This window comes from Schizophyllum commune, assembly GCF_000143185.2.
Source record: "Schizophyllum commune H4-8 unplaced genomic scaffold SCHCOscaffold_1, whole genome shotgun sequence".
In the NCBI taxonomy this organism is placed as follows: domain Eukaryota; kingdom Fungi; phylum Basidiomycota; class Agaricomycetes; order Agaricales; family Schizophyllaceae; genus Schizophyllum; species Schizophyllum commune.
Window position 1 is genome coordinate 2727005 of NW_026089538.1, and position 27684 is coordinate 2754688.

Genomic DNA, 27684 nt, shown 5'->3' on the forward strand with positions numbered 1-27684 from the left:
CTCTGCCTGCTCGCGCTCATCGCTGCCCTCATGTCTCTCCTCTATGGCTGCCTGTATATCATTCGGTTCGGCACCATGAAACGTATGCACAAGGCCGCTGCGTGGGCGGATGTAAGTTTCTTCTTGCCTTTCGTTAAAGATGTATAGTAATGCCCAACAGGAAGCCCAAAAAAGACGTGACTCTATCCTTTGGAATGTATGGGTTCTCCTGGCAATGCCTACGGTATGGCTCATTTGGTATGCATCCCGTGCATCCCTACATACCCTGCTGAACTATTGCATAGGTCCATCACCCTGTTCATTTCCAGCATCATGTCATATGTCTGGAGAACGAGCCACGTCGCGGGCGACTACGATTCGACCGATGCTGATCATTCCGGTCGAGCTGCGCGCATCGTGATTTCCTGCATGCTTGGTCTGGGTATCATCATCTACCTTTGCGTTGTCATCAAGACATTCGCACGCTATGGCGATCGGATGGACAGGGCCTACAAGCAACGGGTGCAGGCCATGGTGCAACAGATACTTCCCAACGGAACGACATACAGCGATTACGGGGTGATAACCACCAACAAACAAGTTACCGAAAAATCACCGCAGACCAGCACGGCCGCTTCTCGGGACCGCTCGCCAACACCGGAGATACTGACCCGCCCGCGGGAGGAGGAAAGGCAAGAGGAAAGGGCGCACTCCATGTCGCCGTCTCCACGACACGAGGGACATCGATTCTCGCGATCCGATACACCTCTCAGTGGGAGTCGACTATCTCGATTCCTGCGTGACGATGCAGAGGTATACTCATCGGATGAAGACGGTGAAGGCCGTTGGTCTGATTCTGCATCGATGGAGCCCGAATTCCTTTCGGGACCGACACTTATCACGGACGAGTTCTCGAACTCGTCTGCCTATCGTACTCCTATTTTCTTAGGAACTGACGCGAATGCGCCTGTAACTACAACTGGACATGGCGATACTCCAGGTGGGTCTTGGCACCTGCTGTATCTTGCCGTTCTCCTACTCATGACTTATGGCCGTAGGACCATTCGTCAATATGTTTCTGCCGTATACTTCGCCTTCGTCGTCTGCAGAGTCACCTTCGCCTCTGCATGACGTTGCGCAGCTCCATTGGCCCTTGAGTCGAACTGAAGGACGCTTGGGCGATCCTTTGGGATCGAGGGACTACGGAGGACACCTCGAAGAACCCTCCCATATGCTGATGGGCCATGAGCAGCTGCGGACATGGCACGCAGCACGGGCAGGCAGTGATAGCCTGCTTGCATCCACACCGCCGCCAACGTGGATACCACCCTCGATGCTTGAGCTCGATGGTGTTACCACCGGGCCGTCGGAGACCATTGCACGCTTCCGTCGCTCGACCGCCAGCCCGCCGCAAACCGCCGATCATGGGATTGCGGAAGGACTCGCCAGCTTTTCCGATGTCATCGACGAATCGCCTGCCGCCGACGAGGCGTCGTCTGCGGCAAACGCGGGTCGAGACGGGTCCCTCGACAATCCTGTACATGGATGGTCATTTGACAGCCCTCGACGGCACCCCTCATTCAACCGTTTTCGTCCGCTGCGCGTATCGATGTCCTTGGACGCTATTTGGCGACCAGAGGAAGCGGACATCACACCGATGAATGCGGGAGGTCAACAAACGTCGGAGCGCTTGCCGACGTTGGAGGAAGTGGAGGAGACTTTGCTGTCGCGTCGTCCAGCTTCGGACCCCCGGGTCGGTTTCCGACGTTCCAGGTCGATGGAGTGGTAGGGGCCGATGTGCAGCGTGGAGACCTGGGATTGGGGCAGCATATCGTATCTCCAAGATGGGGAGATACAGATTGGTGTGTTGGGTATGCCACACGTTGAGGAGGACGCCTGTTGTTCGTGATTCGACTCATGTAACAGTACCTAGAAGACTCGTTTTCTTGTGTCCCACTCAGATCACGCCAAAGGGTGCTCGGTGTTCAGGAACTTCCTCTTCGACCTCACGTATCGCATGTCGGAGAAGGTGCCGATCCTAACTCCCTAATTGCCAGGGAGGACGAGCGCAAGGACACATTGACCAGCTTTGCCTCAGAAATCATCTCAGCCGGCGGGGCGGTACGCTGAATGGGTTGATGACAAAAAAATTGCCGTTATGTGAGGCCGCTTGACAGAATGTGGCTGATTGGCGGAAAACTTCAGATAGCCTCTCAACCCAAGCCGAACACACTCTTCGCGCTCCTGATGGTCCTCGCGCACTTGTAAACCACCGATCGTACCCACATATAAAAACCACCTCTTTTACTCCCCCTCGCACGATATTTAGACATCATGCATATTGGATTCCGCCGTGTTGAGAGCATTATTAACAATAGGTAGGATAAGTACGGTATAAACAAAAGAAGCGAGAAGTCGTCAACGGTACGGTCAATTGGGGAGGAAAGGAAACATTGGTAAGTAAACAAGGACATGGTGAGGAAAGAAGCTTTGATCGGGGCGGGGGCAAAACGTTTGTAGGCGGAGGAGTTGGGCATGCTGAGGATGTCGGATGGATAGGGGCATGCGTAGGTGAGGACGGAGGGGAGGTAGGCGAAGCAGATAACTGTAACAGCACATGACAACAGGTGCGATTAGGATTAAAACAACATGCCGAAGATGAAGGGAATGGGCGAGAGAGAATCAAGCATGTGAGAGGAGGAAGAGGGCGTACACAGATTCACGGCTGACATTCGGGGCGAATTTCCCGGCCAGCCGTACGCAGGCGTCACGCTGTCACGTGATGCCCATGTGCACGCATCACACGACCGCGCGTAGTTGCGCGCGCCTACAGAATCGGCCAGCTCCCCTCCTCCTTCCACTTATCCACCACCTCCCGAATCCCCTCATGGTCGAAGCTGGGTTTCTTCAGCTTATACCCGACCACGTCCTTGATCTTCTGGTTGCTGAACGCGCAGACGTGCTTCTCGAGCTGGTACGCGTCCATGTAGGCGGAGAGGGGCGTGTTCGGGACGGGCGGGTTCGACTTTTGGACCATCTCGGTCCAGCCGCCGACGTGGTGCTCGTTGATGTCCTCGACGACGTCGGCCATCTGGGAGGGGGTGGTTAGTGGGGGTGGGAGTGGGTGGGAGGGTTGGTGGGTGAGGGTGGACAGGCGAGGGTGGACAGGCGAGGGTGGACAGGCGAGGGTAGGGGAGGTAAACGAGGAGAGGTAAAAAGGGGAGTGGGAGAGGCGACGCGCACCTTCAATATCGTGTTCTCGAAAAAGTTGAAAAACTCGAACGTCGTGCCGAAGAGCTCCGTCACCGTCGACCCCGCGCTCGCAAACGTGCTATTCGAGTCGTCGACCTGTGGCCATTGTTAGTGCCACTATCCCGTCCGCCCTCGACCCACTCCCCTCCCCCTCTTCGCCACCCAAAAACCCCCACACGCCGCACTCACCAGATTGAACAACGGCAGCTTAACCTTCTGCCCCGGCGGGATCATGCCCTCCACCTCCGCGACCTTCGCCTTGTCGTTGTGGAATGGGATGTCCTCGCCCGCCTTCTCGTCCGCCGCCTTTCTCCCCAGGGCCGCCATCCACTCGGCGCACGCCCACATCGCGCCGGCGACGTCGTCGGTGTGCACGGTGTTGTTGCCGTGCTTGCCGGGGCCCCATCTGAGGGGGGGTGGATGAGTAGGGTGGTGGGAGGGGAGGAGAGGGGTAAGGGGGGCAGGAGGGGGAGGACAAGGAGAGGAGGGAAGGAGCAATGGGGAAAGTGAGGTGAGTGGGGCAGGAAGGGAGGAGCGATGCTTACAATGACTTCATGGGCTTCTTGAGGTAGCCGTAGACGGAGGCGACGGTGATGAGGGTCGGGACTGGGATCGGGTGAGTGGAGTGGGGGAGGGGAGAGGAGGGCGGACGCACTGATTCCGAAATTGACATATGGGCCGTATGCGTGGCCGATGCGTAATGCGACGACGTTGAGGCTGAGGGCTGTTAGCAGGGTTGCAGCGAAATGATTGGCCACTCACTTCTCCATCGCGCCCAACATGCGCAGCGTCTCGTGCCACCACGTCCCGATGCTGTCCTCCGGCTTCACGTCGTCCTTCTCCGTCGCGGGCGTTTTCGACGAGGTCTCGTAGAACGGCAGCTGCAGCCGCACGTACGCCTTGACATTCCGTTTTGCGGCCTCGGTCGCGATGAGGCGGGCGACGTTGAAGGTCCACTGGATGTGGATCTGCGCGCGAGTTAATCAACGAAGCGGGGGAGGGGAGGGCGAGGGTGTTCCTGCCTTTTCGAGCCGATCTGGGCGAATCTCGCCGGTAAAGTCAAAGACGTAGTCGTAGCCGGCGACGCCCTCTGGCGGGTCGAACATGGATGCTATGGTGGCTGGTGGGGGGTGAGTGGGCGATCTGGAGGGAGGGGAGGGTGCGCACATGCGACGGTGACATTTGCCTGGTGGTAGTCGACCTCGGGCTTGTCGAGGATCTTGGGGAATTCGGCGCCAATGTAGCTGGGGTGAAGGGTGAGATGACAAGCGAGGAAGGGGGAGTGTGCGCACGTTGTTGGCGGCTTCACTGAGTACTTGTCGACGATGCGAACGTGCTGGGAGAGTGTGAGCTGGGTGGTGAATCCTTAGCTGCACCACGCACAGATACTAATGGCTCCCCCTCAAGCGGTACGAGGTGCGCGGCGAGTGCGCGCGAGTAGGTGTTGAGTCCACCTGCAGATGTCGGTGAGCAACTCCGGCATCGATCGATGCGGAGGGCGCACCAAAGATGATGGCGGTGGGCTTGGTTGACGACATGAGCGCTGCGTCGGATGACTGCGTCGGGCAGGGGGGCTGAAGGGGCTCTGGGGGACGCGGGCGTCGGTGAGCACCGAGCGCGTTGGGGACGAGGAGGAAATTGAGAAATGGTTCCGCCGTTGCCTCCTCCCTTACATAAGCGCCAGCGCTACGCCGGATTCGGCAGTCGTCCGATCACGCCTCCCACGCGACGGGGCCCTGCGGCTACGAGCGGCACGCGTTTCTTCGTCCCAGGGTCCAGAGTGCCTGGGTTTATTGCGCGCCCACAGCCAGGACACCGAGCAGCACCTGCGCGCCACCTTTGAGCCCTCCGAGAGCTCCGTCATGTCGAAAAGAACCCGCTGATGCGCCGCTCTACCCTCTTTCCTCGACATTTGCTTCCGACTCGGGAGCCGGCTGGCCCGCCTCGACCTGCACCTCGATTACGGGCAGCCTCCCAGAAGCGATGTTTGCGCAGTCTCCCGATCTGGCGGTGGTGGAGCACGCGTCGGATAACCTCTTCTCGTGGACAGCACTGCTCTTCGCGTCAGCTTGTCCTCAGGGATGCCCCTTCTCATTGTACGCTGCCATCTGCCGCCCGCACGAGAGTATGCACAATACCTATGCCGCATCTCGACTCTTCATCTCTACCCTGCCGGCACTTCGCACCAGACTGGCGCCGCTGGCCTTCTGTGCCCCTCTCATTGGATTGGACGAACTGACGCGCTCATCCCCAGCATGACAGTGCAGCTTCCCTGTCAACCAGGCAGCGACGATATCTTACGCACTCAACAAGGATTGGTAGAGTACTCAACAGCGATTGGTAGAGCATTCACTCAGTACCCCTCGGGCATCTGCTCTCCCTCCCCCCGCATTCAATCAGAACCGCCGTTGACGTACTCGTGTCCGACCGTGGGTATCTACGCACTTCACCTGGACAAATGCGACTCGCGAAGTGGACAAACATGGCTTGCGAAGAGATGCGAAGATGGAGTTGCCCTCGCCCTGGGCTGTTCCTGCCCACTTTCAGTCCTTCGCCCTGCTTCTTTCAGGCGACTTCCACAGCTCTCGGGCGCCGCCTATCTGACCTCTTCGTCATCATGCTCTGACGTCTGTCCGGTCAACCCATTGCTTGGCCCGGCGCTCGTGCCTCTTGCTTGACTATTTTCTTGTGGTTCCCTAGTGCAATTCTTGCGATATGGTACACATGTTGTTGCGGCTCATCATCATCTTTCAACAGATCTCCTTCCTCTCCGCTTCATCCTTTCCCCTCCTCCCATCCTTACCCCTCGCTTCCCCATCTTCCCTCCCCTCCACGTTCCCCTCCTCTCCACGTTCCCCTCCCCTCCACGTTCCCCTCCCCTCCACGTTCCCCTCCCTCCTCATCCTCCTCCTCCCTCTCCCCTCCACGTTCCCCTCCCTCCTCATCCTCCTCCTCCCTCTCCCCTCCCTCCCCCCTCCCCTCCTCCCTCTCCCCACTTCACACCTTCTCCTTCCCCTCCTCCCTCAACCACTCATACACCGCCGAAAAATCCTTCCCCGCCAACTCGGGCTTCTCCGCCACGACCTTCGCGTATATCGCGCTCGCGGCCTCGCCCAGGGGGGTGGGTGTCGATGTCTGCTGCGCGACGGTGGTGGCGAGGCCCATGTCCTAGGGAGGAGGAAGGGGTTAGTCGATGGAGGCAAAACGGGTTAGTCGTTGGAGGCAAAGGGGGCGAGGTGGGGGCGAGGTGGAGGGTGAGCAAAAGCGGTCAACAGACATGGGGAAAAATGGGAAGAATGCGGAAGGTCGATGGTGGGAAGGGGCGGTGGGAATGATTGAAGGCCGATGGTGGGAAGGAAATGGAGATCAGCAAACGTGCGCATGCGGGTCGGGGTGAAAGCATGCAGCTCAATAGCGAGGTGGGCCAGCAATTGGCTGTACGCGAGACACTGTTGGGAAAGAGTGCAGGTCACCGCTGAGGAATAACGCAGGAATTCACAGCGTGGAATGCTGGATGGAAGACGTGGGGTAAGATGGAAGTCGAGAGAGAATGTAACGAGATCCTCGGCGGAGATAATGCTGGAAAGAGGGGCGAAGGGGCAGAGCAACGGATTTGAGGGCGGGGGAACGGATAGGGGAGAACAAGAAGAAGAGGCGGGAAAAAACAAGAGGCAGGAGAACAGAACGGAAGATCACGAAACACAACTACATCCCCAGCAATCCGAGTCCGAGTCGTCATCACCAAACCTACTCGCACGCACCTTCAACATCAACGCCGTCGCAAACCCGCCCTCGTACGCGCGCTCGCACGGCGGGGCCTTATCCGGGAGTGCGCCTATGACGTTGTACATGTCAGCGAGTGCACCCCCTCCTCGCCTATACCCCCTCCTTACTTGAAAACCTACCTGGCACCGGATTGTTCACATTCACGCTCCAGCAGCTCCCCGTCGAGGACCCGATCACCGCCGCCAGCACCGCGGGGTCGAGCCCGAGTTTCTGGCCCAGCAGCATGGCTTCGGCGGTGACGATCTGCTGCACGCCGAGGACGAGCTGGGGAGGGTGATTAGCTCGGCGTTCTCCTCGTATTCGCGCCCCTCTCCTCCCTCTCCCTCTCCCGCCTCCTCTCCTCCTCTCCTCCTCTCCCTCCTTCTCGCCCCTCTCCCTCCTACTCTCCTACTCTTCCCCTCCTCCCCCTCCCCTCCCCCTCCCTCCTTTTCACCCACTCATTATCCCCTTCCCACCCCCTCCCAATCACTCACATTATTACATATCTTCGCCGCCAGCCCCGCCCCCGCCGGGCCACAATGTATCACCCTCTTGCCCATAAGCTCCAATATTGGCTTCGCGCGCGCGAACGCGTCCGCCTCGCCGCCGACGAGGAAGCTCAGGGTGCCCGCTTTCGCGCCGGTGACGCCGCCCGAGACGGGAGCGTCGACCATCTGCGGGCCCTTCGTCGTACTCATCGAAGGGCCTTTCGTCGGACCGATCGAAGTGCCTTCCGTCGTATTAATCGAAGGGCGTGACGAGCTGGACGAGGGGAGCAGGTTGGAGACCTCGGACGAAATCTGTCTTGCCACCGCGACGTCGAGCGTGGTCGAGTCGATGCAGAAGGTTGCGGCGGCGGCCTCGCGGGGGAGGGTGCGGAGGGCGGGAAGGATGCCGGTGTGGTAGACGTCTAGGACTTGTGGGGAAGCGGGGAGCATGGTGATGATGGTCTGGGAGGCGAGGGTGGCTCTAGGAGGGGCGTGGGCGCAATAGGATGAGATACAAGATGGCGAACGGGGATTTATTATAAAGGGGCGCAAGGAGTAGTCGATCAGCATTTGCAGAGAAGTAGAGATAGACACCAAACGCACTCTCCCGGATCCCTCGCCACCTCCAACTGTGCGCCCGGGCACTGCTCCATGAACGCGTCCCGGAAGCGTGCCGCGCTACTGGGTACGGCATCGCAGACGACAAAGTGCGAGTCGCTTGCTAGTGCGTGCTGTTTGGAGAAGAGATTAAAGGCCATCTCGTAGCCCATGCGCTAGGTGATCGGGGAGGGTTAGTACGTTGAGTGAGGGAGGCAAGGACGCTGCACCACGGGTGTGATGTATATAACCAGACGTAGACTAACTGACTCCGAGACCAATGAAGCTGGTGGACTTGTGTCGCTGGGACGCGAGGCGCTCGAGGTTGAGCTGGAGGCAGCGGACGGTAGGACGCATGGTCGCAGATCGCGAGCCTTTGGATAGATGGGATGGGTACTGTGGCTTCCTGTCGTGACGAAGAGTACAACAGAGACGTCTAGACGCTCTCTCAACTTGCCAGTGACCTGACGAAGAGCAAGCAAGGAGACGTAGCACGCGTGAGACGACGAACGCAAGATCCGGGGCGAATGCGGGGAAGCGGGGCTATTTCGACGCGGGGGCGATTCAGGTGATCTCGGTGATCGCCGAGTCCATGTTCAACTTTGCGCCTTGTCCATTTCTGCCTTTCCTATGTCCGTCTTGACCTCCGTCTTTGATGACGCAGTGTACTCGTCCCTCCGCTTCGGGGGGGCTTCGGGTGCGTGAGTGTCCAAAAATTACATTGTCTTTGTAAGGATGAAGGTAGAGGAGGGAATAAGCAAGCGAAAGAGGATGCACGACTCCGCGCAAAGCATACACGACCAAGCGCAAAGCATACGCGACCATGCGCAGAGGCGACCATGCGCAGAACATACAAGACCAAGCGAGAACATACACGACGACCAAGGCCCAACGTACTCAGTACATCAGTAGGTAGCGAATTCAACAAGATAGAGATACACCCAATTATACTTTTGTTCGTTCCGCCTACTTCCCCGCCCAGAACTTGAGGAACTTGCCCTTGAACGTCGTCGTGTCGTACTCGACAAGCGCATCCCGCTTGACGCGCTCGTCGTGAATGACCTCGCCATCCGTCCCGACGTTGTGCACCGCGTTCTGCTGCTTCCCGAGGAAGTAGTTCGTCTGGAAGAGCGACGCGATGAGGGGGACGAACGAGATGCACAGCGCGGGCACGATGAGGTACCACAGCGTGCGCTCGTACGCGCGGATCGCCCCCTGGCGGATTTCGCTGTCGTAGTCGTACACCTTGATGAGCTTGATGTTGCTGAAGAACTTGAGCACCTGCGTGTCGTTCACGCTCGACGGGAGCTCCTCGCGCAGGTACACGGGCATGCGGTCCGCCCAGATGACGGCCGCGATTGCGGAGCCGACGGAGGAGCCGATCTTGGACCAGAGGGAGAGGAGCGCGATGACGGTCGCGGTGTCCTGGTGCGGGACGGAGGCTTGGGACGCGATGCGGGAGGCGACGACGGAGAAGGAGCCGCCGAGGCCGATGAGGATGGGCGAGGCGATGAGCGCGCCGAGCTTGATCGTCGCGCGGTGGCCGTCGAGGAGGATACCGATGCCGATGATCTTGATGCTGAGGCCGATGACTTGCCAGTACTTGTATCGGTGCGTGTAACGCATAACGAGGCCGATGAAAATGCCAAAGACGCACAGCGAGAGGGACATGGTGTTGTTGTAGTACGTCCAGTCGCGCACGCTCCAGTTCTGCGTGATGTACACGTAGGACGAGAGGTACAGCCCACGCAGGTTGCCAGCCACTGTGGGTACGGTCAGAAAATAGACGGAGACGCGTGAAACCCGGACACGTACTCATGTAGATGAAGTCGATGATGACAGCCATCATGAATGTCTTGTTCTTGAGGATGCGACTCGGGCTGCTGGGGCAAGATGCAACGAAGCGTTCGTACAGAGTGTACAGGATCAAGAAGACACCGCCGACGACCATCATGGCAATCATCGACGGGTTCTTCCAGTGCCCTTTCGCGTACGTCTTGAGCGAAAACGGAAGCAGAAGAAGGCACCATCCGAAAGCAAGGAGAATGAGACCGAAGGCGTCAACCTCAATGAGGCTGCGCCTCAGGAGCTGAGGCCAGGACTCCTTGACCCCCGGTGCAGCGGATGTCACGAGGCCACGGGGACCCTCCTTGCCCTCCGCAGCATCGCGCTCGCGCGCGAGGCGGCGCTCGAGGTTGCTGGACGCAATGTTCACGACGCCGAGCTTCTGCGCGCGATGGTCGAGGTAGATGAGTACCGCGATCGCAGGGCCGATGCAGACGGGCATGATGATGGCGAACATGCCGTAGCCCCAGCGCCAGCCCTCGTTATCGCTCAGCGCAGAGACGATCTCGCCGGCGTACCAGGTGTTGATGATGAACGGCGCGGACAGCAGAGAGCTGACGAAGGGCCGCCACTGGAGGCTGGTGAGATCGGAGACGATGAGGTCGTTCAGCAGATCAAGGCCGCTCTGACCGATGGCACCGAAGACGGCGCCGACGATGTAGGCAGAGAGCGTGGACGAGGCGGCGATGATGATGTAGCCCATTATGTAGAGCACGATGATGAGCAGGTAAGTGTACGGCCTGGACGTGATGTCGGAAATTTTCGCGATGAAGGGCTTCGCTACTGCTGCGATGATACTCGTCGCAATAGACAGTGTCGCGAGACCGCCGCTGTGGGAGTTGTAGTCGGAGGTGGCGAGCGGCTCGTAGCTGGCCGTCGTCGACTGGTCGAGAGAGTACGCCCAGGCACAGACGACGATGGAGATCGTAATCGCCCAGAGAGTCGCCCTGCCCTTCTTGCCTTGGGCAGTACGACTGACGGCCTCCATGCGCGTTACACCCCGAGACTGGATGTACGTCTCGGAGGCGCGCGCTTGACCGTAGGGGTTGAGGTACGGCGCCTCCTCCGACGGAGGGGGCTGCGATTCAGCGTTGACGATGGACTTCTCATCCTTTTCGTCTTCGGAGCGCGTAGACGTATGGATGGACTGTGCCATGGCTGGTTCTTTGCGGTGAGTGGCGGGTCGACTTGGCAGAAGCGCGATGCTCACCTGAGGCTCCGCGGCAATTGAGCAGGCAGTCGTGGGCGTAAGAGCAGAGTCCCCCTTAGCGCCATCAAGAGGGATATAAGGACTTCTGATGACAGGAGCATGCGCGCGCGGTTCAGGTCTCTGCACGAAACTTTATCAGATTACGGCGCTGCTATCGCAATCAGATATGTGCTGGCACGCTGATTGGCTGGCGTGTGACATCGGCCGAGGCTGGAGCGATGGGACGCAGGAACGGCGCAGCCGGGGACGCCCGAGTGTCCTGCCAAGCCTGGGCTCATGTGCGCGCGCTGGCGAACGGTTTCTGGAAATGGTTCGAGTGGAAGAAGTGCGATAAGATTAGACAAGAAAACGTTCCGGCCGAAGTGATAAGATGGCGATCGGACGATGTGGCGCCGGATTCCGCTTTGATCTGCCGGGTGCCCGACTTGTTCCACGCCACCACGGACGAACTGGTTTCCTTTCTCTGCGGACTCCAGGGCTGCGACCGGCCGTTTTCCTAGGTCTCGACCTCTTCCCCTACCCCCATCTTTCGCTTTTTTCGACTCGCCCTGCGCGACCATTCGGGTAGTTCGCTTTGCAGATCGAGTGCTCGGTTTGCCCACCCCAACGTCAGCGGCTCCATCATCGGCGTCGCCATCCCACCCCCTTCCACTTGTCGTTCCACGCCTTCCAGTTCCAGCCGAAGTCGGAGACAGGGTCTTAAGGTTACCCGCACGTGCGCAGACGTCAATATCAACCCCATACCGCCGTCGTGGGTCGGTGTTTCTCTCTTTCGTACGACCACCATTCCAAAATCATTGTCGCCAAAGATGGACGCGCTCGCCACCCCTGCCACTCATTCTAGCCCATCATCCACGAAGACGGTCGTCGTACTCGGCGCCGCCTACGCGGGTATGTGTCCTTACGTCCCAAGGGGCGGTCCCCACTTACATACCCTCCCCAGGTCATCGTGCGACCCAGCTTCTCATAGGGTCGCTGCCTTCGGGATGGCGGGTCGTCGTCATCGAACGGAATACGTACGTTCCCTCGCTTAAGTCTGAACGCACAGTAACTGACGGTCACTTTTCAGGCATTTTAATCGTACGTACATCCTCGCTTCCCCGTCAACATCCCACCCATCGTCGACACAGACCTTTACGCCTTTTCTCGCGTCTCTGTCCTTCCCGGACATGAGCACAAGCCTTGTACGTGGCACGCCCTATCAGTCGGTCTCCGTGCTAACGCATGCGCAGTTATTCCTTACACCAACCTTCTGCGCACCGAGCAGGATCTCGCGGAGCCGCGGTCGACCAAGTGCCGCAACTCCTGCCCACACCAGCTGCTCCACGCGAACATCATCAAGCTCGAGCCTCATCGCGTCCACTTCAAGTATTTAGGCGCAGACAACGCCGAGAAGGAGGCCGACTCCATCGAGTTCGATTACTGCGTCTACGCGCTCGGCTCCTCATTGCCGCCCCCTATCAACGTTTGGAGTACTTCGGAGGAATCCGTGCGTGCTCTATACCTGATCTATGTCCACCTATTGACCCTCTATACAGCGGAAGAAGCCCAAGCACTCTGGTATCTGGCATGGCACCAAGCCCGAGGGCCGCCAGTACCTACGCGATGAGCAGGACCGCATACGTGCAGCGAAGTCCATTGCCATCGTTGGCGGTGGTGCTCTTGGTATTCGTGCGTTTTCGGGCACTTTTCCGATTTGCCCCTATTCTGACCTTTACCATGCCACATCCCAGAATATGCCAGCGACATCGCCGACATCTACCCCAACAAGCAGGTGACCCTCGTCCATTCTCGTCACCAGCTTCTTCCCCAGTTTGACCACTGGATGCACGATGCAGGTGCGTTTAAGTGCCACGACAGGTCGGACTGAAGCTGACTTTCTCCGTAGCTGCGCGTGCGCTCACTGAGATGAATGTGCGTCTCGTCCTTGGCTCGCGCCTCAACCTCGACGACGTCGACCCCGACGTTATGGACGAGGGACGCGTGCTGAAGACTGCGTCTGGGGAGTCCATCCCCGCAGAGCTGATCGTGCGTATACCGCCGACTATCAGATTGCCCGCACGCGCTGACTCTCCGTCCTACCTATCTCAGTTGATCTGCACGGGCCAGAAGCCGAACACGCACTTCATTCGCGACATGGCGCCATCGACCATCAATCCGTCGAACAACCTGGTGTATGTCCGCCGGACGCTGCAGCTCGCCGACCCGCCCGAGTACGAGGACGAAGACCCGCTGGTGACCCACTACCCGCACATCTTCGTCGTCGGCGATGCGGCGGACGCGTTTGGGGCGCTGAAGGCTGGGCACACGGCTTGGCAGATGGCGGCGGTGGCCGCGTACAACATTGTCGCCTTGATCCGTGGCGAGGATGAACTGCAGGAGTACACGCCGCCGCCACCTGCGATCAAGGTGTCGCTGGGTTTGGTGAGTGAACAGCGCATACACTCACACGCCGTCTTGCTAACGCCTACAACTCCTTAGACCCAGGCAATATACCAGAGCCGTGGCGTCCACGGACACCAGGGCGCAGAGCAGTGCGATGAGGCGTTGAACACGCACGTCATGTGGACGCGCCGCGGGTTGTCCACCGAGGATATGACCATCTAGGCTGCTGGCATGCCGCATGTGTCTGTCGACCACCAACCGGTGCTCATGTCGACCACCGACTGGGGCGCATGTCGCGCCTGATCATGTTCTTTTGACATCGCGATTTCGCTGTTCGTGTGCATTGTTTGCTTCGTTGTCGTTGCTGTTAGGGAAGAAAGAGGTTACTTTAGAGGTTTCAACATAGTAACATACTAAGTATTGTACAACGGCAATGAATACTTGACTAAAGAACGCATATATGCTGCGCTGGGAGGACAATGCGACTTTCGATGGGCTGCAACTTTGAAGTCGAACGTGGGAAGTCCAGCAAGGCACCCACAACTCGGGGCGTACGGCCCGGACGCGTTCCAACGTGTCGTCGATCAGCGGCGGACAAGTGTACAGTGCTCCCGACGTCGACGACGATGTCGACGGCCCCATTAACCACATTCCCGCCGAGTGCGGTCCCCCACAAACATGTTCTTCTCTCCGAGATCCTCTCCGTCACGTCCGTCATGCGCAAGAACTCGCGCTGGGCGACATCCACTCACTTCTTCAACGCCCGCGACACGTCCCTCGGCACCACGCTCGGGCTCCGGATCGCGTCGCCCACGGCCGCGGCGCACTCTCCCGGGACGGGGACACGCGAGGCGGACCTGATGGCTGGCTTTCAGGAGGTGAAGCGCGCGGTGAGGGAGGTCGAGGGTGCGTTATTGGCGTGTAATGAGTGCGCATAGACGCTAACGAGGGATCGTTGCAGATATCTCAGGAATGTCACTGACGACGCTGCTGGCCCCTTTCTTCGCGATCATACGCTCGCCGCTGTCTACGGGGCCCATCACCTCCGCGGCGCTTTCGTCGCTGCACAACTTCTTCCTCTGCGGGCTCATCTCGCCCAATTCAGTGAACCTGGAGTCTGCGCTCGCGGAGCTCAGCAATACGGTGTCGCACTGCAAGTTCGAAGCTAGTGACTCGTCTGGAGATGAGGTCGTACTGCTCAAGATCATGACAGTGATCCAGGACTGTATGTGCAGTAGTATGGGCAATGTCCTTGGCGATGTGGAGGTATGTGAGATGCTGGAGACGGTCTTGACGACGTGTTGTCAAATGCGTCTGAGTGGTGCGTGATCAGAACTCGAACGCATGCTGGACTATCGACACTGACTTGGTTTGCAGAGGTCCTGCGACGATCCGCGGAGAACGCGATGCAACTCCTTGTTCGGACAGTGTTCTCGCGTCTGCATACACTCGATCCGGAGGAAGAGGAACGCAAGCTTGCTGAAGAAGAGTCCGATGCGCAAGACGGCGAAAACAAGTTATCTGTATCCGCGTCTAGTGGTCCAGCTGCTGCGCTCACACCGGCGAAATCACCGGTCGACTCTCCAGAGCCAGAGACGTCAGGGCAGGAAGTATCGCAGGACGCAATCCCACAACCATCAGAGAGTGTAACTGCTATGCAGGCGTCTACCTCAAGGTCACAATGTACGTTGGAATCATTTATACTTGGCAAGATGCATGGATTAATAAACCTCACAGATGGCTTACCGTCGATTATCGAGCTGCTGCGCGTCCTGGTGAACGTCCTCGACCCCAACGACCAATCGCACACCGACTCGACGCGTCTCATCGTTCTCAGCATCCTCAATGCGGCCATCGAAGCCGCTGGCCCCCGCATCATGCTATTCCCCTCCCTCGAAGCTCTCGTCCTCGACGGCGGCTGCAAGTACCTCTTCCTCCTCGCGCGCTCCGAGAACATGCACGTCCTCCACTCCGCCCTCCGCACTATCACCGCACTTTTCGTCACCATGAGCCCGCATCTCAAGCTGCAACAAGAGCTGTTCCTGACGTTTTCTATCGACCGGTTAGCGACGCCTATCCTTCCGAACAAGACGCAGCATTCACATCTGGCGGGTACACCGAGGATAGGCTCCCCGAGGCCGGGCACTCCGGCTATCGGCCCTCAAGAGCCTGCCGCGGATGCTGAAGGCGGGACTGCTACGCCTCCCAGGCCGATGGTACCGCCAGCTCGTGGCGAGACACGGGGGCTCATGCTGGAGACCCTCGGGCAGATATCAAGACACCCGAGTTTCATGGTCGATCTCTACACGAACTACGACTGCGACATCAACTGCGAGAATGTGTTCGAGCGACTGGTCGATTTCTTGACCAAGGTATGAGACTGAACCTCCGCGCTTCGTCGAGATTGTGTGCTTATGAGCGTGCAGGCTGTATACCCATCAAATCCCAATATACCTATCGACGTGCAGCACAGGAACACGCAATACCTCTGCCTGGACTTGCTGCTTGCGTTCGTCAACGACATGGCTACACGGGGGCAGGGTGTTTGTGGCTTCACTTCCCTTAGTTTCTGCGTGCTGACATTACCCATAGAAAGCTCAACCATGGCCTGAGGTACTAACACCTCTTCTATACTTAGATATATGCTAACCTTCCGCAGAACAACCCACCCATCGACTCCTTGCTGCAGACAAAGGCCGAGAAGAAGCTCATCCTCGCTGGCGCCGCCCAATTCAACCGCAAGCCCAAAGCCGGGATCGCGTTTTTGGAAGAGCACAAGCTCATCTACCAGGACCTTTCCGACACGGTCGACAAGAACAAGAGCTTGGCAATGTTCCTCAAGAGCTGCAACCGCATAGACAAGAAAGTCCTCGGAGAGTTCTTGGCGAAGCCAGAAAACTTGGATTTGTTGAAGACGTTCATGAGCTTGATCGACTTCAAGGGAGTGAGTCGCTGCTTTTCGTATGTGCTCTGTATGAATGGGGCTGATGCGCATGGCTATCCTCAGAAAGACATCACCGACGCTGTGCGAGAACTGCTTAACTCCTTCCGCCTGCCTGGCGAGTCGCAGCAAATTTCGCGGGTGACGGAGATATTCGCGGAGACGTATCTTGCGTCTGGGCCACCAGACTTCAAGAGCGCCGACCCCATCTTCGTGCTCACGTTCTCGATCATCATGCTGAACACAGATCTGCATAGCCCGCAGATTCGGGTGCGTAGTACCAGCTACATGTCGTAACTTTCTGCTGACGGGCGAGCAGAAACGTATGACCTTTGAGGACTACTCAAAAAACTTGCGGGGCGTCAACGATGGACAGGACTTCACTGAGGAGTATCTGGTAAGCGATGTCCCTATGTCCGTGAGCTTCTGACTAAAGTGCGACTCCAGCGCAGGATCTACGAGAACATTCGAAAGCAGGAGATCGTGATGAGCGAGGAGCATACCGGCCAGCTTGGGTTCGAGCACGCCTGGCAGGAGCTGTTGACACGGTCTCGTGTGGCAGGTATGTCTTCTTCGTCCCCCTGCCTACCCTTCTCTCACGCACCGCAGGCGAGTTCATGATCTGCAACACCAACGCCTTCGACCTCGAGATGTTCAAGACCGTCTGGCGGCCCGTCATCTCCACCATTGCCTATGCCTTCATCAGCTTCGACGACGACTATATCATTCAGCGTGCCATTGCAGGCTTCAGGCAATGCGCGACGCTGGCTGGGCAGTTCAATCTGCCAGACGTCTTCGACTACGTCGTGGTTTCGTTGTCGCAAGCGACGAGCTTGCTGCCTGATACCCTGCCTGCGCAGGTGCCAATTTACCCGGTGGTCGACTTCGATGGGCAGTCGGTGACTGTGTCAGGCTTGTCAGTCAACTTTGGGACAAACTTCAAGGGGCAGTTGGCAGCTGTCGTGCTGTTCAACATTGTCAATGGGAATGGCAACGCATTACGCGAAGGGTGGACGCAGGTCAGTCCACGTGTAGCGAGATGCACTCATGTCGAACTGACACGTCTTGCAGATCTTCGAGATGTTCCAGAACCTCTTCCTGCACTCCCTGCTGCCTACTCGCATGCTGCAAATGGAGGACTTCCTCGGCGGTGTCTCTATGATCCCCCTCCGCGGCGCCCAACCACCTCGACCTGCCGCTCGCGGCGACGGCGGTCTCCTTTCCGCACTCTCCTCCTATCTCATGACGCCCTACAGCGCCAGCAACGAAGCCCTCGTTCCCGACGCGACGGACTCCGACGTCGAGAACACGCTCTGCACAATCGACTGCATTGCGTCGTGCCGGCTCGATGAGCTCTACAGCCAGATCATGCAGCTCGACCTCGACGCGCTGATCGCGGCTGTGAGAGCATTGGAGGCGCTCGCGCATGAGCGGACTGTAGCGAGGCTGAAGCTGGCGCCAGAGGAGGTCACAGAGGATGGCAAACCCTTCACGCTGCCGTACGATCCAGCGTCGGTGTTCTTGCTGGAGACCATGGTCAGCATTGCGTGCCAGGCCCCGCAGTACATCGAAGAGACTTGGCCCATCGTATTCGGCCACTTGTCAGCCTTGCTATCATCCGCTTCGCAGTACAGCGCTTTACTTGTAGAACGGGCGGTCGTTGGCCTGTTGCGAATTTGTTTAATCCTGGCCGTGACGGTATGTCCTTTGGTACAATGTGATGCGGCATGCTGACGATCCCCTAGCCCTCTTTGCGCGACCAAATCTACGTCTCCTTTGACTTGCTCGCTGGTCTACCGCGCACTGTCACCAACTCCGTTGCAGAGCAAATCGTCGCCGGTGTTGTCCTCATCGTGCGCAAGCATGGTGAAATTATCCAGTATGGCATTCTTGTCATAGTCTGCAGTAGATTGCTGACTCTTGAACAGGTCGCAAACGGAATGGAGCCTTGTGTCTGCCTTGCTTCGCTCGACCATTTCGCACCCCGAAGCCGGTCGTGAATGCTTTGAGCTCGTTTCCAGTCTTTTGACGGACGGACCGTCGCAAGCCATCTCTGTGGACAGCTTTTCTAGCCTTGTCATGTTGCTCGACGAGTTTGCGACGTACGCCGGCCAGAAGGTTGACTTGCCACAACACCGTGGAAGGAGGGGAGAGCAAGTCAGCGCAGCAAGGTATATCAGCGATTCGTTACGGCGGACCTTGACGCTGACCGCAACCCAGCTCACCCGTGATTGACCGCGGCAAGAAGGCAGTCGACTTCATGGTCGAGTTGCAGAAACACATCTCTTCCGTCGCATCCGCTGCCAGCTTGTCACCCGAGCTGGGTATGTAGCATCCTACTACGACCTCACCCACCATACTGAACCAACGAACAGCTTGGAGGCAGCTAAGCTTGCCGCTCATCAGCGCGCTCAGCCGCCAATCCACCAACCCCTCGCGCGAGATCCGGCACAACGCCGTTGCCCATCTCCAACGCGTCCTTCTCGGTCCCCACGTCATCATCTCCGACACCCAAACCGAGGACGTCTTCAACCGCATTCTCTTCCCCCTCCTCGACGAGCTCCTCAAGCCCGAGGTCCTCCAGCGCGACCCGCGCGGCATGCAGGAGACCCGGCTGCGCGCCTCTGCGCTCCTCTGCAAGGCCTTCATGCACTTCGAAGTCCGCGACAGCCAGACGAGCGACCTGCGCATTCTGTGGATCGAGATCCTCGACCTGCTCGACCGGCTGATGAACGCGGATAAGGGCGAGCAGCTGTACGAGGCGGTGCCGGAGAGCCTGAAGAATGTGCTGTTGGTAATGCACGCGACGGGTATTCTGGTGCCGCCGCCGGCAGACGAGGGAGAGGAGGATAAGCGGACCGAGGGGCAGCAGACGTTATGGAATGCGACACAAGTCAGGATGGAGAGGTTCTTGCCTGGGTTCTTGAGGGAGGTGATTCCTGCGCCGGAGCCGGTTGCGAAACCATCATCGACGCCTCAAACACCGGTTGAGCCTACCACTTGAACCCGTGTCCGGACAGCGTAGTGCGTGGATGTGTTTTCCTATCGTAACTTATTGCCACTGCCCCGGATACAGTACTGCATATACAACGAATACACTGCGTCAGAATCCATTTTGGACGGTCTGAAGAAATAGTGAACAACATGGATAAGAATCCCACTGATAGGGTGAACAAACCTTGCACGTATAAATAAGGCGGTGATGAGGACTAGGGGAGCGAGAGAGTACGCTACTCAACGTCTTAGTGGCGCCGTACCCATGAGAGCAAGCAGCGGACGTACCGATGGCGCGAAGGATGGGCGAGACATTGCGCTTGCCCCATCCTGACCATTGTCCGCCCAGGTGGACGGTTGCCATCAGCAGAGTAAAGAGGATGTACCCTGATATCCTGCACGCCTTTCAGACAGTTTGCGGGCAAGTCAGGAAGAAAGCATACCGATGATACTTCCAAACCTTCTTGGCCTTCAGCCCCCCACCGAAGGCGCGTCCATCATACCAGACGCTGGCGCCGCCGATAGCAACTTGCACTAGTAGCCATATCGTGCATAGGATGCCGATTTTCTGAGCGTGGTTGCGTCAAACGCCTGCCATGTGCGATTGACTATTGAGAGTCCAACTTACGGCGTGCCAACTAGTGAAGTGATGCTTGTCCTTGACGTACTTGTTGTACATGACAGCAAGGACACCGAGGAGCGCAGAAGGAAGGCCGACCGAGAGAATTACGAGCTGATGCTTGGCGAGACCGGCAGCCTTCTCCTGGGCGGTAGAGGTCGGTTGTAGGAGCATGGCGCCGTAGATCATCGCCGCCACGCCAATAGATTCCAATGGAGGATGCCAGGCGAACCATCCAGCGGAGAAAGGCCCGCTGAAGAGTACTGCAAGGACCGTGATGCCAACGAGGCACTACAGGACGTGATAAGGCCGATACGCAAAAGACACGATTGACTTGCTTACAGGTCCCATAGCCTGCCGTTATTCGATGAGAAGCGATACTGAGTGACGCTTGCATTTGCACATACCAATGCAGCTAGTCTCGCGAAGTCATCTCCCTTCCTTGCCTCCCCTGGCTGGCTTGTGGGGGTCGGCGTCTGTCCGCTTGCGGCATTGCTGGGGTCAGAGGAGAGCAGTTCATAGCCATCGCCAGAGACGCTGCTGGTCATGGCTTTAGAGAAGTCCACAGTTCAATCAAGATGATGGTTCAGGGCAAGACGGGGACAAGTCGGTACGGCAGGCTATCTCCCCGCAGTTGCCGTCCAAAAGGGTCGCAACACGCTCGGTAACGCTAAGCCCACATCTGTTGGATCAGAGTAAAGGACAGGCCAGCGAATCGAAACAGAAAGGACAAAGATACATTGGGCAAAGAATATCGACAGCGGACATGAGCGGACGAAAGACCAAGCCAGATGAACGCCACCTTGCGCCACAAAAGGACGGCGGAGTTCAAATGACAGGAATTTGAAATTTCGCGTCTTAAGCGCGTCCAGGGCTTTGGCCTCGTATACCTTGTCCAGTGCTCCTGCCGTCTCGATGGCGAACAAAGCCACGCTCAACAAGGAGCTGTTCAACGCGCACTTGAAGCGTCTCCTTGATGCCTGGAAGGTGCGCGCCATGATCTTGGAACGACGCGTTCGGCTGATGAGACGCGCAGAACGCGACTCCCAACAACGATTTCAGCAGCATAGCAAATGCGGATGCTATAATCCTCCCGGCGGGCGATGGAGATGATGACTTTTTCTCGAAGGGGATGTCGCTCCAGGTATGTACTGTGGCAGGAAGACCCGACACCGATCGCTCAACCTTATGAAGCAATGGCTGCTCGTCTACGAATTCCCCTCCACCATAATCTTCTTCGAGAAGGAAAAGATCACTTTCCTATGCTCTGCTTCCAAGGGTGCGTTACAGAACACCTTGATGTTCAATGTCAATCTTACGCCACCCGCAGCCAGGATCCTCGGTCAGCTAGAGAAAACCCCAGTTCCCATCGAGATTTTGCCCGTACCTAAGCCAAAGGATCCCCCCAATGACTCTTTGGCCAAGTTTGTCAAGCTGTACACGTCGAAAGAACGCGTAGGGGCCCTGCTCAAGGAGCAGCCGAACGGCAGGCTCGTCAGCGAATTCAACAAGGCCGTCGACGCAGCCTCCTCCAAGCCGGAACTCGTGGACATTGCGCATGCAGTCTCTGCCCTACTCGCCGTGAAAGATGAGGAGGAAATGGTGCGTATTCTTCACGAGATGCCACGAACAGCGCGTCCTCACTTCACTCAGAAATTGGTTACGACTGCTGCGAATCTGACCTCCACCCTTCTTCGCCATCACGTCGCCACCAAGCTCGAGATGATCCTTGATAAGGAAGCGAAGATATCTCATGAGGCTTTCGCGGCGCAGATCGAGACACGGTTAGGCTCGGGCCCGGGCGACAATGCGAAGGCTCCGGATATGAGGGTCTGGAGCAAGGGCAAAGGGCTGCAAGATGTACGTGGCAAGCTACGTAGCAAACAGTGGATCACTGAACTCCATATCAGATTGACTTCAGTGTTGTCGACTTCTGTTACCCCCCGGTAGTCATTTCGAAGTCAAGTTCGACCGGCTACGACATTCGCTTCAGCGCCATCTCCACAGGCGACAACATCGCGCACAAAGGTGTTCTCCTCGCGGCCTTTGCCCTTCGATACAAGGGCTATGCAGCAAACGTTGGTCGGACATGGATCGTCGACCCTACACCCGTGCGTGCTGCTTGTACTCGGCGTGATCTGCTTGCTGATGATTGCTTTAGGAGCAAGAAGCGCAGTACAACCTGCTCTTGTCGCTGCAAAATGAGCTCTTGTCGAAAATTGGCGACGGCGTCGTTGCTAAGGATGTCTACCAGCACGCATTAGATTACGTGCGCGACAAGAGCCCCGATTTGGAGAAGCACTTCGTCAAGAACGTTGGGTTTTCGATGGGTATCGAGTTTCGTGACCCGACCTTCCTGTTGTCCGGCAAGAACAACCGGACCATACAGTCCAACATGGTCTTCAACCTTGCTTTGGGCTTCACCGACCTAGTCGATAAGAACGGGCAGAAGTGCGTCGTTGCTCATCCTTGCCTTCTTTCCATACTAATCAAAAAGCAGGTATGCCTTGCAGCTGGCCGACACCATCAAGGTCGATGGCAACAAGTCCGTCCTCCTCACCGAAGGCGCAAGATCAACCAAGGACACCCTCTTCTTCCTCACCCCCGCTGAAGATGAAAAGCCCAAGAAGAGCGAGCGCAAGCCGCCCGTACAGCCGAAGTCGAACGGTACGCCTCTGAAGAGTAAGACCGTCGCGGGAAAGGTGCTGCGAAATCAGCGCCGTGCGAAGCAGGAGGAGGACCAGTCCCACCTACAGCGATTCATCGAGCACCAGCGCGAGCTGCATCAGAAGGTGCAGAATGATGGCTTAGAGCGGTACAGCCACGGTAGCGGGGGCAAGGGCGGCGAGGACAAGACCTGGAAGAAGTTCCAGAGCTACAAGGGTGAGATGGCGTTGCCACCAGAGGTTGAGCGTCTGAGGGTGAGTCTCTGGACTCTTGGGTGCCAACTCGTCGCTCATGCCTTCATCAGGTCTTCGTCGATCGTAAGGCTCAGACAGTCATTCTGCCGATCAATGGGTTCGCGGTGCCGTTCCATGTGAACACTATTAAGAATGTCAGCAAGAACGACGAGGGGGAGTTCACATACCTCCGAATCAATTTCCAGACCCCCGGCCAGCTTGCAGGGAAGAAGGAGGACACGGTGCGTGCTGCTCAACCCGACCCATAATTGATGCTGATCTTCGCTCGTGCAGCCCTTCGAAAATCCCGATGCCACCTTCATTCGATCCGTCTCCTTCCGCTCGCCAGATGGCCAGCGCTTCGACAACCTCCAGAAGCAGATCACCGAGCTGAAGAAGGAGGCCAACAAGCGCGAGCAGCAACGGAAGCAGATGGCAGACGTCATCGACCAGGACAAACTCGTCGAGGTCAAGGGACGGAGACCAGTCCGTATGCCCGATATGTTCGTGCGACCTGCGTTGGACGGTAAGCGCTTGCCGGGTGATGTCGAGATTCACCAGAACGGTGTTCGCTTCGTGTCGCCGATCGGACAGAGGATAGGTATGTCGGCGTCGCACGCTGGTATGGCGCAGGATTGATTGCTTTCAGATATCCTGTTCAACAACGTCAAGCACCTCTTCTTCCAGCCCTGCGACCACGAACTACTCGTTATCATTCACTTCCACCTCAAAGCGCCCATCATGGTCGGCAAGAGGAAAGCGACGGTGCGTCCGGTATCAACCTCGTCTCGCGTGCACCATCTCATCGTCTTCAGGACATCCAATTTTTCCGCGAAGCGACCGACGTCCAGTTCGATGAGACAGGCAACCGGAAGCGCAAGCATCGATACGGCGATGAGGACGAGATCGAGCAGGAACAGCAGGAGCGCAAGCGCCGGCAACAACTCAACAAGGAGGTGAAGGGCTTCGCGGAGAAGATCGCGGACGCCGCTGCTACATCTGTTAGTGCTTTTTCCTTTCGCCTTGGACCGATTACAATGCTGACCGTCTGTACAGATTGAAGACACCTTTGAGCTGGATATTCCATTCCGTGAACTCTCGTTCGAGGGTGTGCCCTTCCGCTCTGCCGTACGACTGCAGCCAACAACGGAATGCCTGGTCCACCTGACGGACCCACCATTCCTCGTCGTCACCCTGTCCGAGATCGAGATTGCGTCCCTCGAGCGTGTACAGTACGGCTTGAAGCAGTTCGATCTCGTCTTCATCTTCCGGGACTACACTCGAACACCGTTGCACATCAACTCCATATCATCGTCGGCGATGGACGATGTGAAGAACTGGCTAGAGTAAGCATACATTCACGCTTTGACCGACCCCGTTGCTGACAAGTCCTCGTAGCTCTGTCGACATACCCATGAGCGAGGGCCCGGTCAACTTGAACTGGGGCCCCATCATGAAGCACATCAACGAGGACCCGCATGAGTTCTTCCTCCAGGGCGGCTGGGAGTTCCTCGGCGGCCCCGAGGGCGCGCAGAACGACGGCTCATCGGGCGAGTCCGACACGGAGTCCGAGTTTGAGGAGTCAGAAGCATTCGAGGAGAGCGAGAGTGCCAGCGAGAGCGACTTCAGCGACGACGCGAGCGCGAGCGACAGTGGATCGTATAGCGGGAGCGACATCAGCGACGAGGGCGATGACTGGGACGAGCTGGAGAGGAAGGCGGCAAAGTGTGAGTGTATAGCGTGCTTTGTGGAGGATGTTCACTGATTGCATTGACAGCGGACAAGAAGCGCGCAGAGAACGTGCCGGACTCGGACGACGACAGGCCAAAGAAAAAGGCGGTCAACGGTGGTGCAAAGAAGAAGGCACCTGTCAACGGCAAGGCCAACGGGAAGGGCAGACGTTGACGCGCAAGCACCCCCTCCGACCTCCCTTGCCCCTTATTCTCGCATTCTATTTGGCTGTGACATTGCTATCTGAACACCCTGTATCATATTTCTCTCTCAGGCATGTTATTGTAGATCCTGCTGTCCAAGTTGTGTGAGATTCGCTAGGCATTTGAGAACGACGTGCGTACACTGCTAGAACTCGAATCTCGGCTCGAGATCTATCGCGGGTTTTGTGGACGGCACGAGTGCATCCGAGTCGCCTTGAGGTTGCTCTGCGACTGCCAGCTTGTCCAGAGTAGGAGCGACGACTTGGGCCGGGTGCGTACGCGATTCGCGCCAGAGCAGCGTACCCGTGATAGCAGCTGCTGGACCCGCGAAAGGCGGCGCGAAGACATACCACCCGAGAAGCCCAAGCAACTGCTGCCAAGTGTCCGCGAACGAGAGCGTCGCAAGCACCGTCGAGCCCACCCCAACAATCCCCGTCCACTTGAGCGCATCCAGCGCCCGCTCCTCCAGCGTCACCCCGAAGGTCGGCAGCACCACGTCCGCAACCTTTCCCGGATCCCCCAGCACCTCCGCCGCCAGCGCGATGTGCGAGGACGACGAGAGCATGAACACTGCCAGTAGCGCACCCCTGACAAGCTCATACCCCGACTCCGTCGCCCTTCGCGCGAGGAGGTGCGCGTAGTGCGCGCCCGCGCTCACGAAGCCTGCGAACTGCCAGACGGCGGTTACGCCCGGGTCGTCGAGCGCGAGCATGGCGCCGGAGAGCACCGCGGGGCCGATGAGGAAGCCGAAGACGGCGGATTCGGCGTGGGCCTGCGCGAGCGGAGCTGGAGGAGAGGACCGGCTGCGCATGAGGAAGAGCAGGGCATGGAGAGGTATCGAGAGCGGGAGTAGGAGGACGTGGGAGAACAATAAGGCAACAACAGGGCGGGAGAGGTGCGCAGGGACGCCCGGCCGAGTAGACTCGAGGATGGGGAACAAAACGAGCGGGGCGGCGACAGAGGTGAAGAAATACGTGAGTGCAGGTCTTGGGATAGCGTTCACGAGGGATGTCGCTGCGCAAACTAGACGTTCTGCCTGTGCTATAAGGTGGATTTCCGAGGACCCATCGTTAGCTGTCGGGCACTCCTTCCACAGCGCCACGAAGAGGGCTTGCATCTGGGGCAAAGCAAGGCGCCCGACCCAGGAAAATGCTGCAGCGAGCAACGCCGCGAGCACAGGACCTGCATATCATCAGCATGTAGGACTTTAAAACGACGTGTCTTCTCCTCACCCTCGTATTCTATGATGGTCATGGTTGAGTTGATGAAACTGACGGCATTTCCCGAAGATGCGATGTGTCATGTGAGGGACCCAACCGTGACAATTCGTCGCAATCTTTAAAAAGTCTTTCCCAGATCATCGTCGCGAAGGCATCTAGGCAGGCAGTGTTTGGAAGAAGAAAAACTGTGAAACAGCCTTGATATGAAGGCCCTGCCAGGGATCGAACCTGGGTCACGGGAAGACCGACACAGGCCTATGGCTTTCATCAGAATCCCGGGTGATAACCACTACACTACAGAGCCGTTAGCGCGAAGTTGTTAAGGTCACTCATATTCGCTGGATTATTATACTCGCTAGCGCTCACAGTTTTCGTTCCTGCGATACACGAACACCCTTGTGAGCATAACAAAAGAATAATATTACAACACAGTTTACCTCCTACTTCTACCTCACCACCCATCTATTTCCCTACAAACACCGGCGCGCGCTTCTCCCTAAAAGCATCCAGCGCCTCCGTTCGATCCTGCGTCTTTAGCAGCGGTTCATAGCACGAGCGCTCGTAGTCCAAGGCATCGTCCAACGAAAACTCGAGTGAGCGCGAGATGGCGGCTTTGGCGGCGCGAAGTGCGAGTGGTGCGCTTTTGGCGATCTCGGCGGCGAGGAGGAGGGCGCGCTCGTATGCCGTTTGAGTGTGGTCGGCAACGTAGTCGACAAGACCTATATAGTCAGTGGCGGTCAGCTTACGACAGCTACGACAACCACGGCGTGAATGATAACGTACCAAGCTCCTGCGCATCTGCGGCGGTGAGCTCGCGTCCGGTGAAGATGAGCTCCTTGGCCTTCGTCAAGCCAATGAGGCGTGGCGCGCGCTGCGTGCCGCCGCCGCCTGGGATGATACCCAGCTACATAGGCGAGCAATCAGTATAGATGCAAAGCAGCACCAGCCGGAAGCCCTTACGCGAGTTTCTGGAAAGCTGATTTTTGTCACGTTGCGGGCTGTCCTTCGCATTAGCTCTAGTGACGAGACGAGAAAGACGCCGCACTGACCAGCAATGCGGAAATCGCACGTCAGCGCCAGCTCAAGCCCACCGCCGAGCGCCGGACCGTCGATGGCGCAGATAGAGGGGAACTCGAGGTGGTCGATGCGACTGAAGACGCGGCGCAGGTTGGCGAGGAAGCGATGCACATCCGCGTCAGACATCTGACGTCGCTCAATCAGGTCCGCGCCAGAGCAGAAGCAGCCCGGCGTCGAGGAATGGAAGATGAGGCATTGGACGCTGGGCGGGATGGGGTAAGGTAAAGAGCGATGCACAAGAGAAGCAAACAACGCACGAGGGCTCGGCTATCGCCTGCTCGATAGCACACTCGAGGTCCTATAGAGTGCTCGTCAGGCGTGCTCGGCGGGGAGAGGGCGGCGCGCCCACCTCGAGCAGCTGAACAGAGATAGCATTCTTCGACTTGGGTCGGTTGAGCGCGATCCCATACACGCCCTTGAGCTGGGCGACTTTGTGGAAGTACGCCTGCGCGGCGGGTTCGGGGTCTGGGGCCATCGG

General features: G+C 57.8%; 12 protein-coding genes and 1 non-coding gene across 13 annotated transcripts; 5 read left to right on the forward strand and 8 right to left on the reverse strand.

Annotated features, from left to right (window-relative positions):
- Window positions 1-30: 30 nt before the first annotated feature.
- Window positions 31-1768, forward strand: SCHCODRAFT_02695403 (uncharacterized protein; the record flags this gene model as incomplete). The annotated part of the gene is made up of 4 exons (XM_003035805.2): window positions 31-111; window positions 161-237; window positions 285-979; window positions 1038-1768. The coding sequence occupies 4 exons, from the start codon at window positions 31-33 to the stop codon at window positions 1766-1768; spliced, it is 1584 nt and encodes a 527-aa protein (XP_003035851.2).
- Window positions 1769-2347: 579 nt separating this feature from the next.
- SCHCODRAFT_02484372 (uncharacterized protein) lies at window positions 2348-2698 on the reverse strand (the record flags this gene model as incomplete). The annotated part of the gene is made up of 1 exon (XM_050342835.1): window positions 2348-2698. A coding segment is annotated over one exon (351 nt), but the record flags the coding sequence as incomplete, so codon positions are not given.
- SCHCODRAFT_02029772 (NAD(P)-binding protein) lies at window positions 2662-5040 on the reverse strand. The gene is made up of 11 exons (XM_003034980.2): window positions 4736-5040; window positions 4615-4685; window positions 4524-4567; window positions 4399-4475; window positions 4254-4351; window positions 3994-4199; window positions 3887-3948; window positions 3777-3837; window positions 3421-3637; window positions 3223-3327; window positions 2662-3070 (listed from the first exon to the last, which is right to left on the reverse strand). Exons 1-11 carry the CDS (start codon window positions 4767-4769, stop codon window positions 2807-2809), a joined length of 1239 nt encoding a protein of 412 aa, XP_003035026.2. The 5' UTR covers window positions 4770-5040; the 3' UTR covers window positions 2662-2806.
- SCHCODRAFT_02029771 (uncharacterized protein) lies at window positions 5041-6202 on the forward strand. The gene has a single exon (XM_050341563.1). The coding sequence runs from the start codon at window positions 5313-5315 to the stop codon at window positions 5907-5909; it is 597 nt and encodes a 198-aa protein (XP_050202982.1). The 5' UTR covers window positions 5041-5312; the 3' UTR covers window positions 5910-6202.
- Window positions 6203-6206: 4 nt separating this feature from the next.
- Window positions 6207-8605, reverse strand: SCHCODRAFT_02607155 (uncharacterized protein). Its single transcript, XM_050344251.1, has 6 exons — window positions 8352-8605; window positions 8088-8257; window positions 7491-7965; window positions 7137-7281; window positions 6993-7066; window positions 6207-6399 (listed from the first exon to the last, which is right to left on the reverse strand). Exons 1-6 carry the CDS (start codon window positions 8436-8438, stop codon window positions 6229-6231), a joined length of 1122 nt encoding a protein of 373 aa, XP_050202983.1. The 5' UTR covers window positions 8439-8605; the 3' UTR covers window positions 6207-6228.
- Window positions 8606-9047: 442 nt separating this feature from the next.
- On the reverse strand, window positions 9048-11082 carry SCHCODRAFT_02484130 (MFS general substrate transporter; the record flags this gene model as incomplete). Its single annotated transcript, XM_003034978.2, has 2 exons — window positions 9048-9844; window positions 9897-11082. The coding sequence occupies 2 exons, from the start codon at window positions 11080-11082 to the stop codon at window positions 9048-9050; spliced, it is 1983 nt and encodes a 660-aa protein (XP_003035024.1).
- Window positions 11083-11536: 454 nt separating this feature from the next.
- On the forward strand, window positions 11537-13978 carry SCHCODRAFT_02607165 (FAD/NAD(P)-binding domain-containing protein). Its single transcript, XM_050344252.1, has 10 exons — window positions 11537-12027; window positions 12080-12152; window positions 12206-12216; window positions 12267-12320; window positions 12369-12625; window positions 12675-12807; window positions 12870-12974; window positions 13025-13164; window positions 13228-13560; window positions 13618-13978. The coding sequence occupies exons 1-10, from the start codon at window positions 11946-11948 to the stop codon at window positions 13741-13743; spliced, it is 1314 nt and encodes a 437-aa protein (XP_050202984.1). The 5' UTR covers window positions 11537-11945; the 3' UTR covers window positions 13744-13978.
- Window positions 13979-14102: 124 nt separating this feature from the next.
- On the forward strand, window positions 14103-19583 carry SCHCODRAFT_02607169 (Sec7-domain-containing protein). The gene is made up of 16 exons (XM_050344253.1): window positions 14103-14427; window positions 14483-14842; window positions 14899-15204; window positions 15259-15893; window positions 15948-16064; window positions 16114-16134; window positions 16181-16465; window positions 16529-16732; window positions 16782-16859; window positions 16910-17024; window positions 17072-17481; window positions 17534-18160; window positions 18208-18341; window positions 18391-18633; window positions 18683-18786; window positions 18838-19583. The coding sequence occupies exons 1-16, from the start codon at window positions 14148-14150 to the stop codon at window positions 19464-19466; spliced, it is 4548 nt and encodes a 1515-aa protein (XP_050202985.1). The 5' UTR covers window positions 14103-14147; the 3' UTR covers window positions 19467-19583.
- SCHCODRAFT_02607172 (uncharacterized protein) lies at window positions 19313-20847 on the reverse strand. The gene is made up of 7 exons (XM_003034977.2): window positions 20483-20847; window positions 20418-20429; window positions 20085-20366; window positions 19900-20024; window positions 19745-19851; window positions 19641-19692; window positions 19313-19586 (listed from the first exon to the last, which is right to left on the reverse strand). Exons 1-7 carry the CDS (start codon window positions 20621-20623, stop codon window positions 19505-19507), a joined length of 801 nt encoding a protein of 266 aa, XP_003035023.2. The 5' UTR covers window positions 20624-20847; the 3' UTR covers window positions 19313-19504.
- Window positions 20848-20949: 102 nt separating this feature from the next.
- Window positions 20950-25354, forward strand: SCHCODRAFT_02607175 (SPT16-domain-containing protein). Its single transcript, XM_003035802.2, has 16 exons — window positions 20950-21062; window positions 21112-21219; window positions 21270-21354; window positions 21406-21677; window positions 21729-21935; window positions 21986-22186; window positions 22237-22526; window positions 22576-22996; window positions 23047-23217; window positions 23270-23576; window positions 23625-23740; window positions 23791-23976; window positions 24032-24321; window positions 24374-24702; window positions 24753-25000; window positions 25051-25354. Exons 1-15 carry the CDS (start codon window positions 20991-20993, stop codon window positions 24878-24880), a joined length of 3183 nt encoding a protein of 1060 aa, XP_003035848.1. The 5' UTR covers window positions 20950-20990; the 3' UTR covers window positions 24881-25000; window positions 25051-25354.
- On the reverse strand, window positions 24753-26180 carry SCHCODRAFT_02607177 (uncharacterized protein). The gene is made up of 3 exons (XM_003034976.2): window positions 26142-26180; window positions 25051-26091; window positions 24753-25000 (listed from the first exon to the last, which is right to left on the reverse strand). Exons 1-2 carry the CDS (start codon window positions 26161-26163, stop codon window positions 25055-25057), a joined length of 1059 nt encoding a protein of 352 aa, XP_003035022.1. The 5' UTR covers window positions 26164-26180; the 3' UTR covers window positions 24753-25000; window positions 25051-25054.
- Window positions 26181-26336: 156 nt separating this feature from the next.
- Window positions 26337-26433, reverse strand: SCHCODRAFT_t14. The gene has a single exon. It is a non-coding gene; the product is annotated as a tRNA-Gln (tRNA).
- Window positions 26434-26591: 158 nt separating this feature from the next.
- SCHCODRAFT_01085193 (ClpP/crotonase) lies at window positions 26592-27681 on the reverse strand (the record flags this gene model as incomplete). Its single annotated transcript, XM_050340994.1, is given in 6 exon segments — window positions 26592-26848; window positions 26913-27033; window positions 27090-27127; window positions 27179-27408; window positions 27539-27543; window positions 27556-27681. The coding sequence occupies 6 exon segments, from the start codon at window positions 27679-27681 to the stop codon at window positions 26592-26594; spliced, it is 777 nt and encodes a 258-aa protein (XP_050202986.1).
- Window positions 27682-27684: the final 3 nt, after the last annotated feature.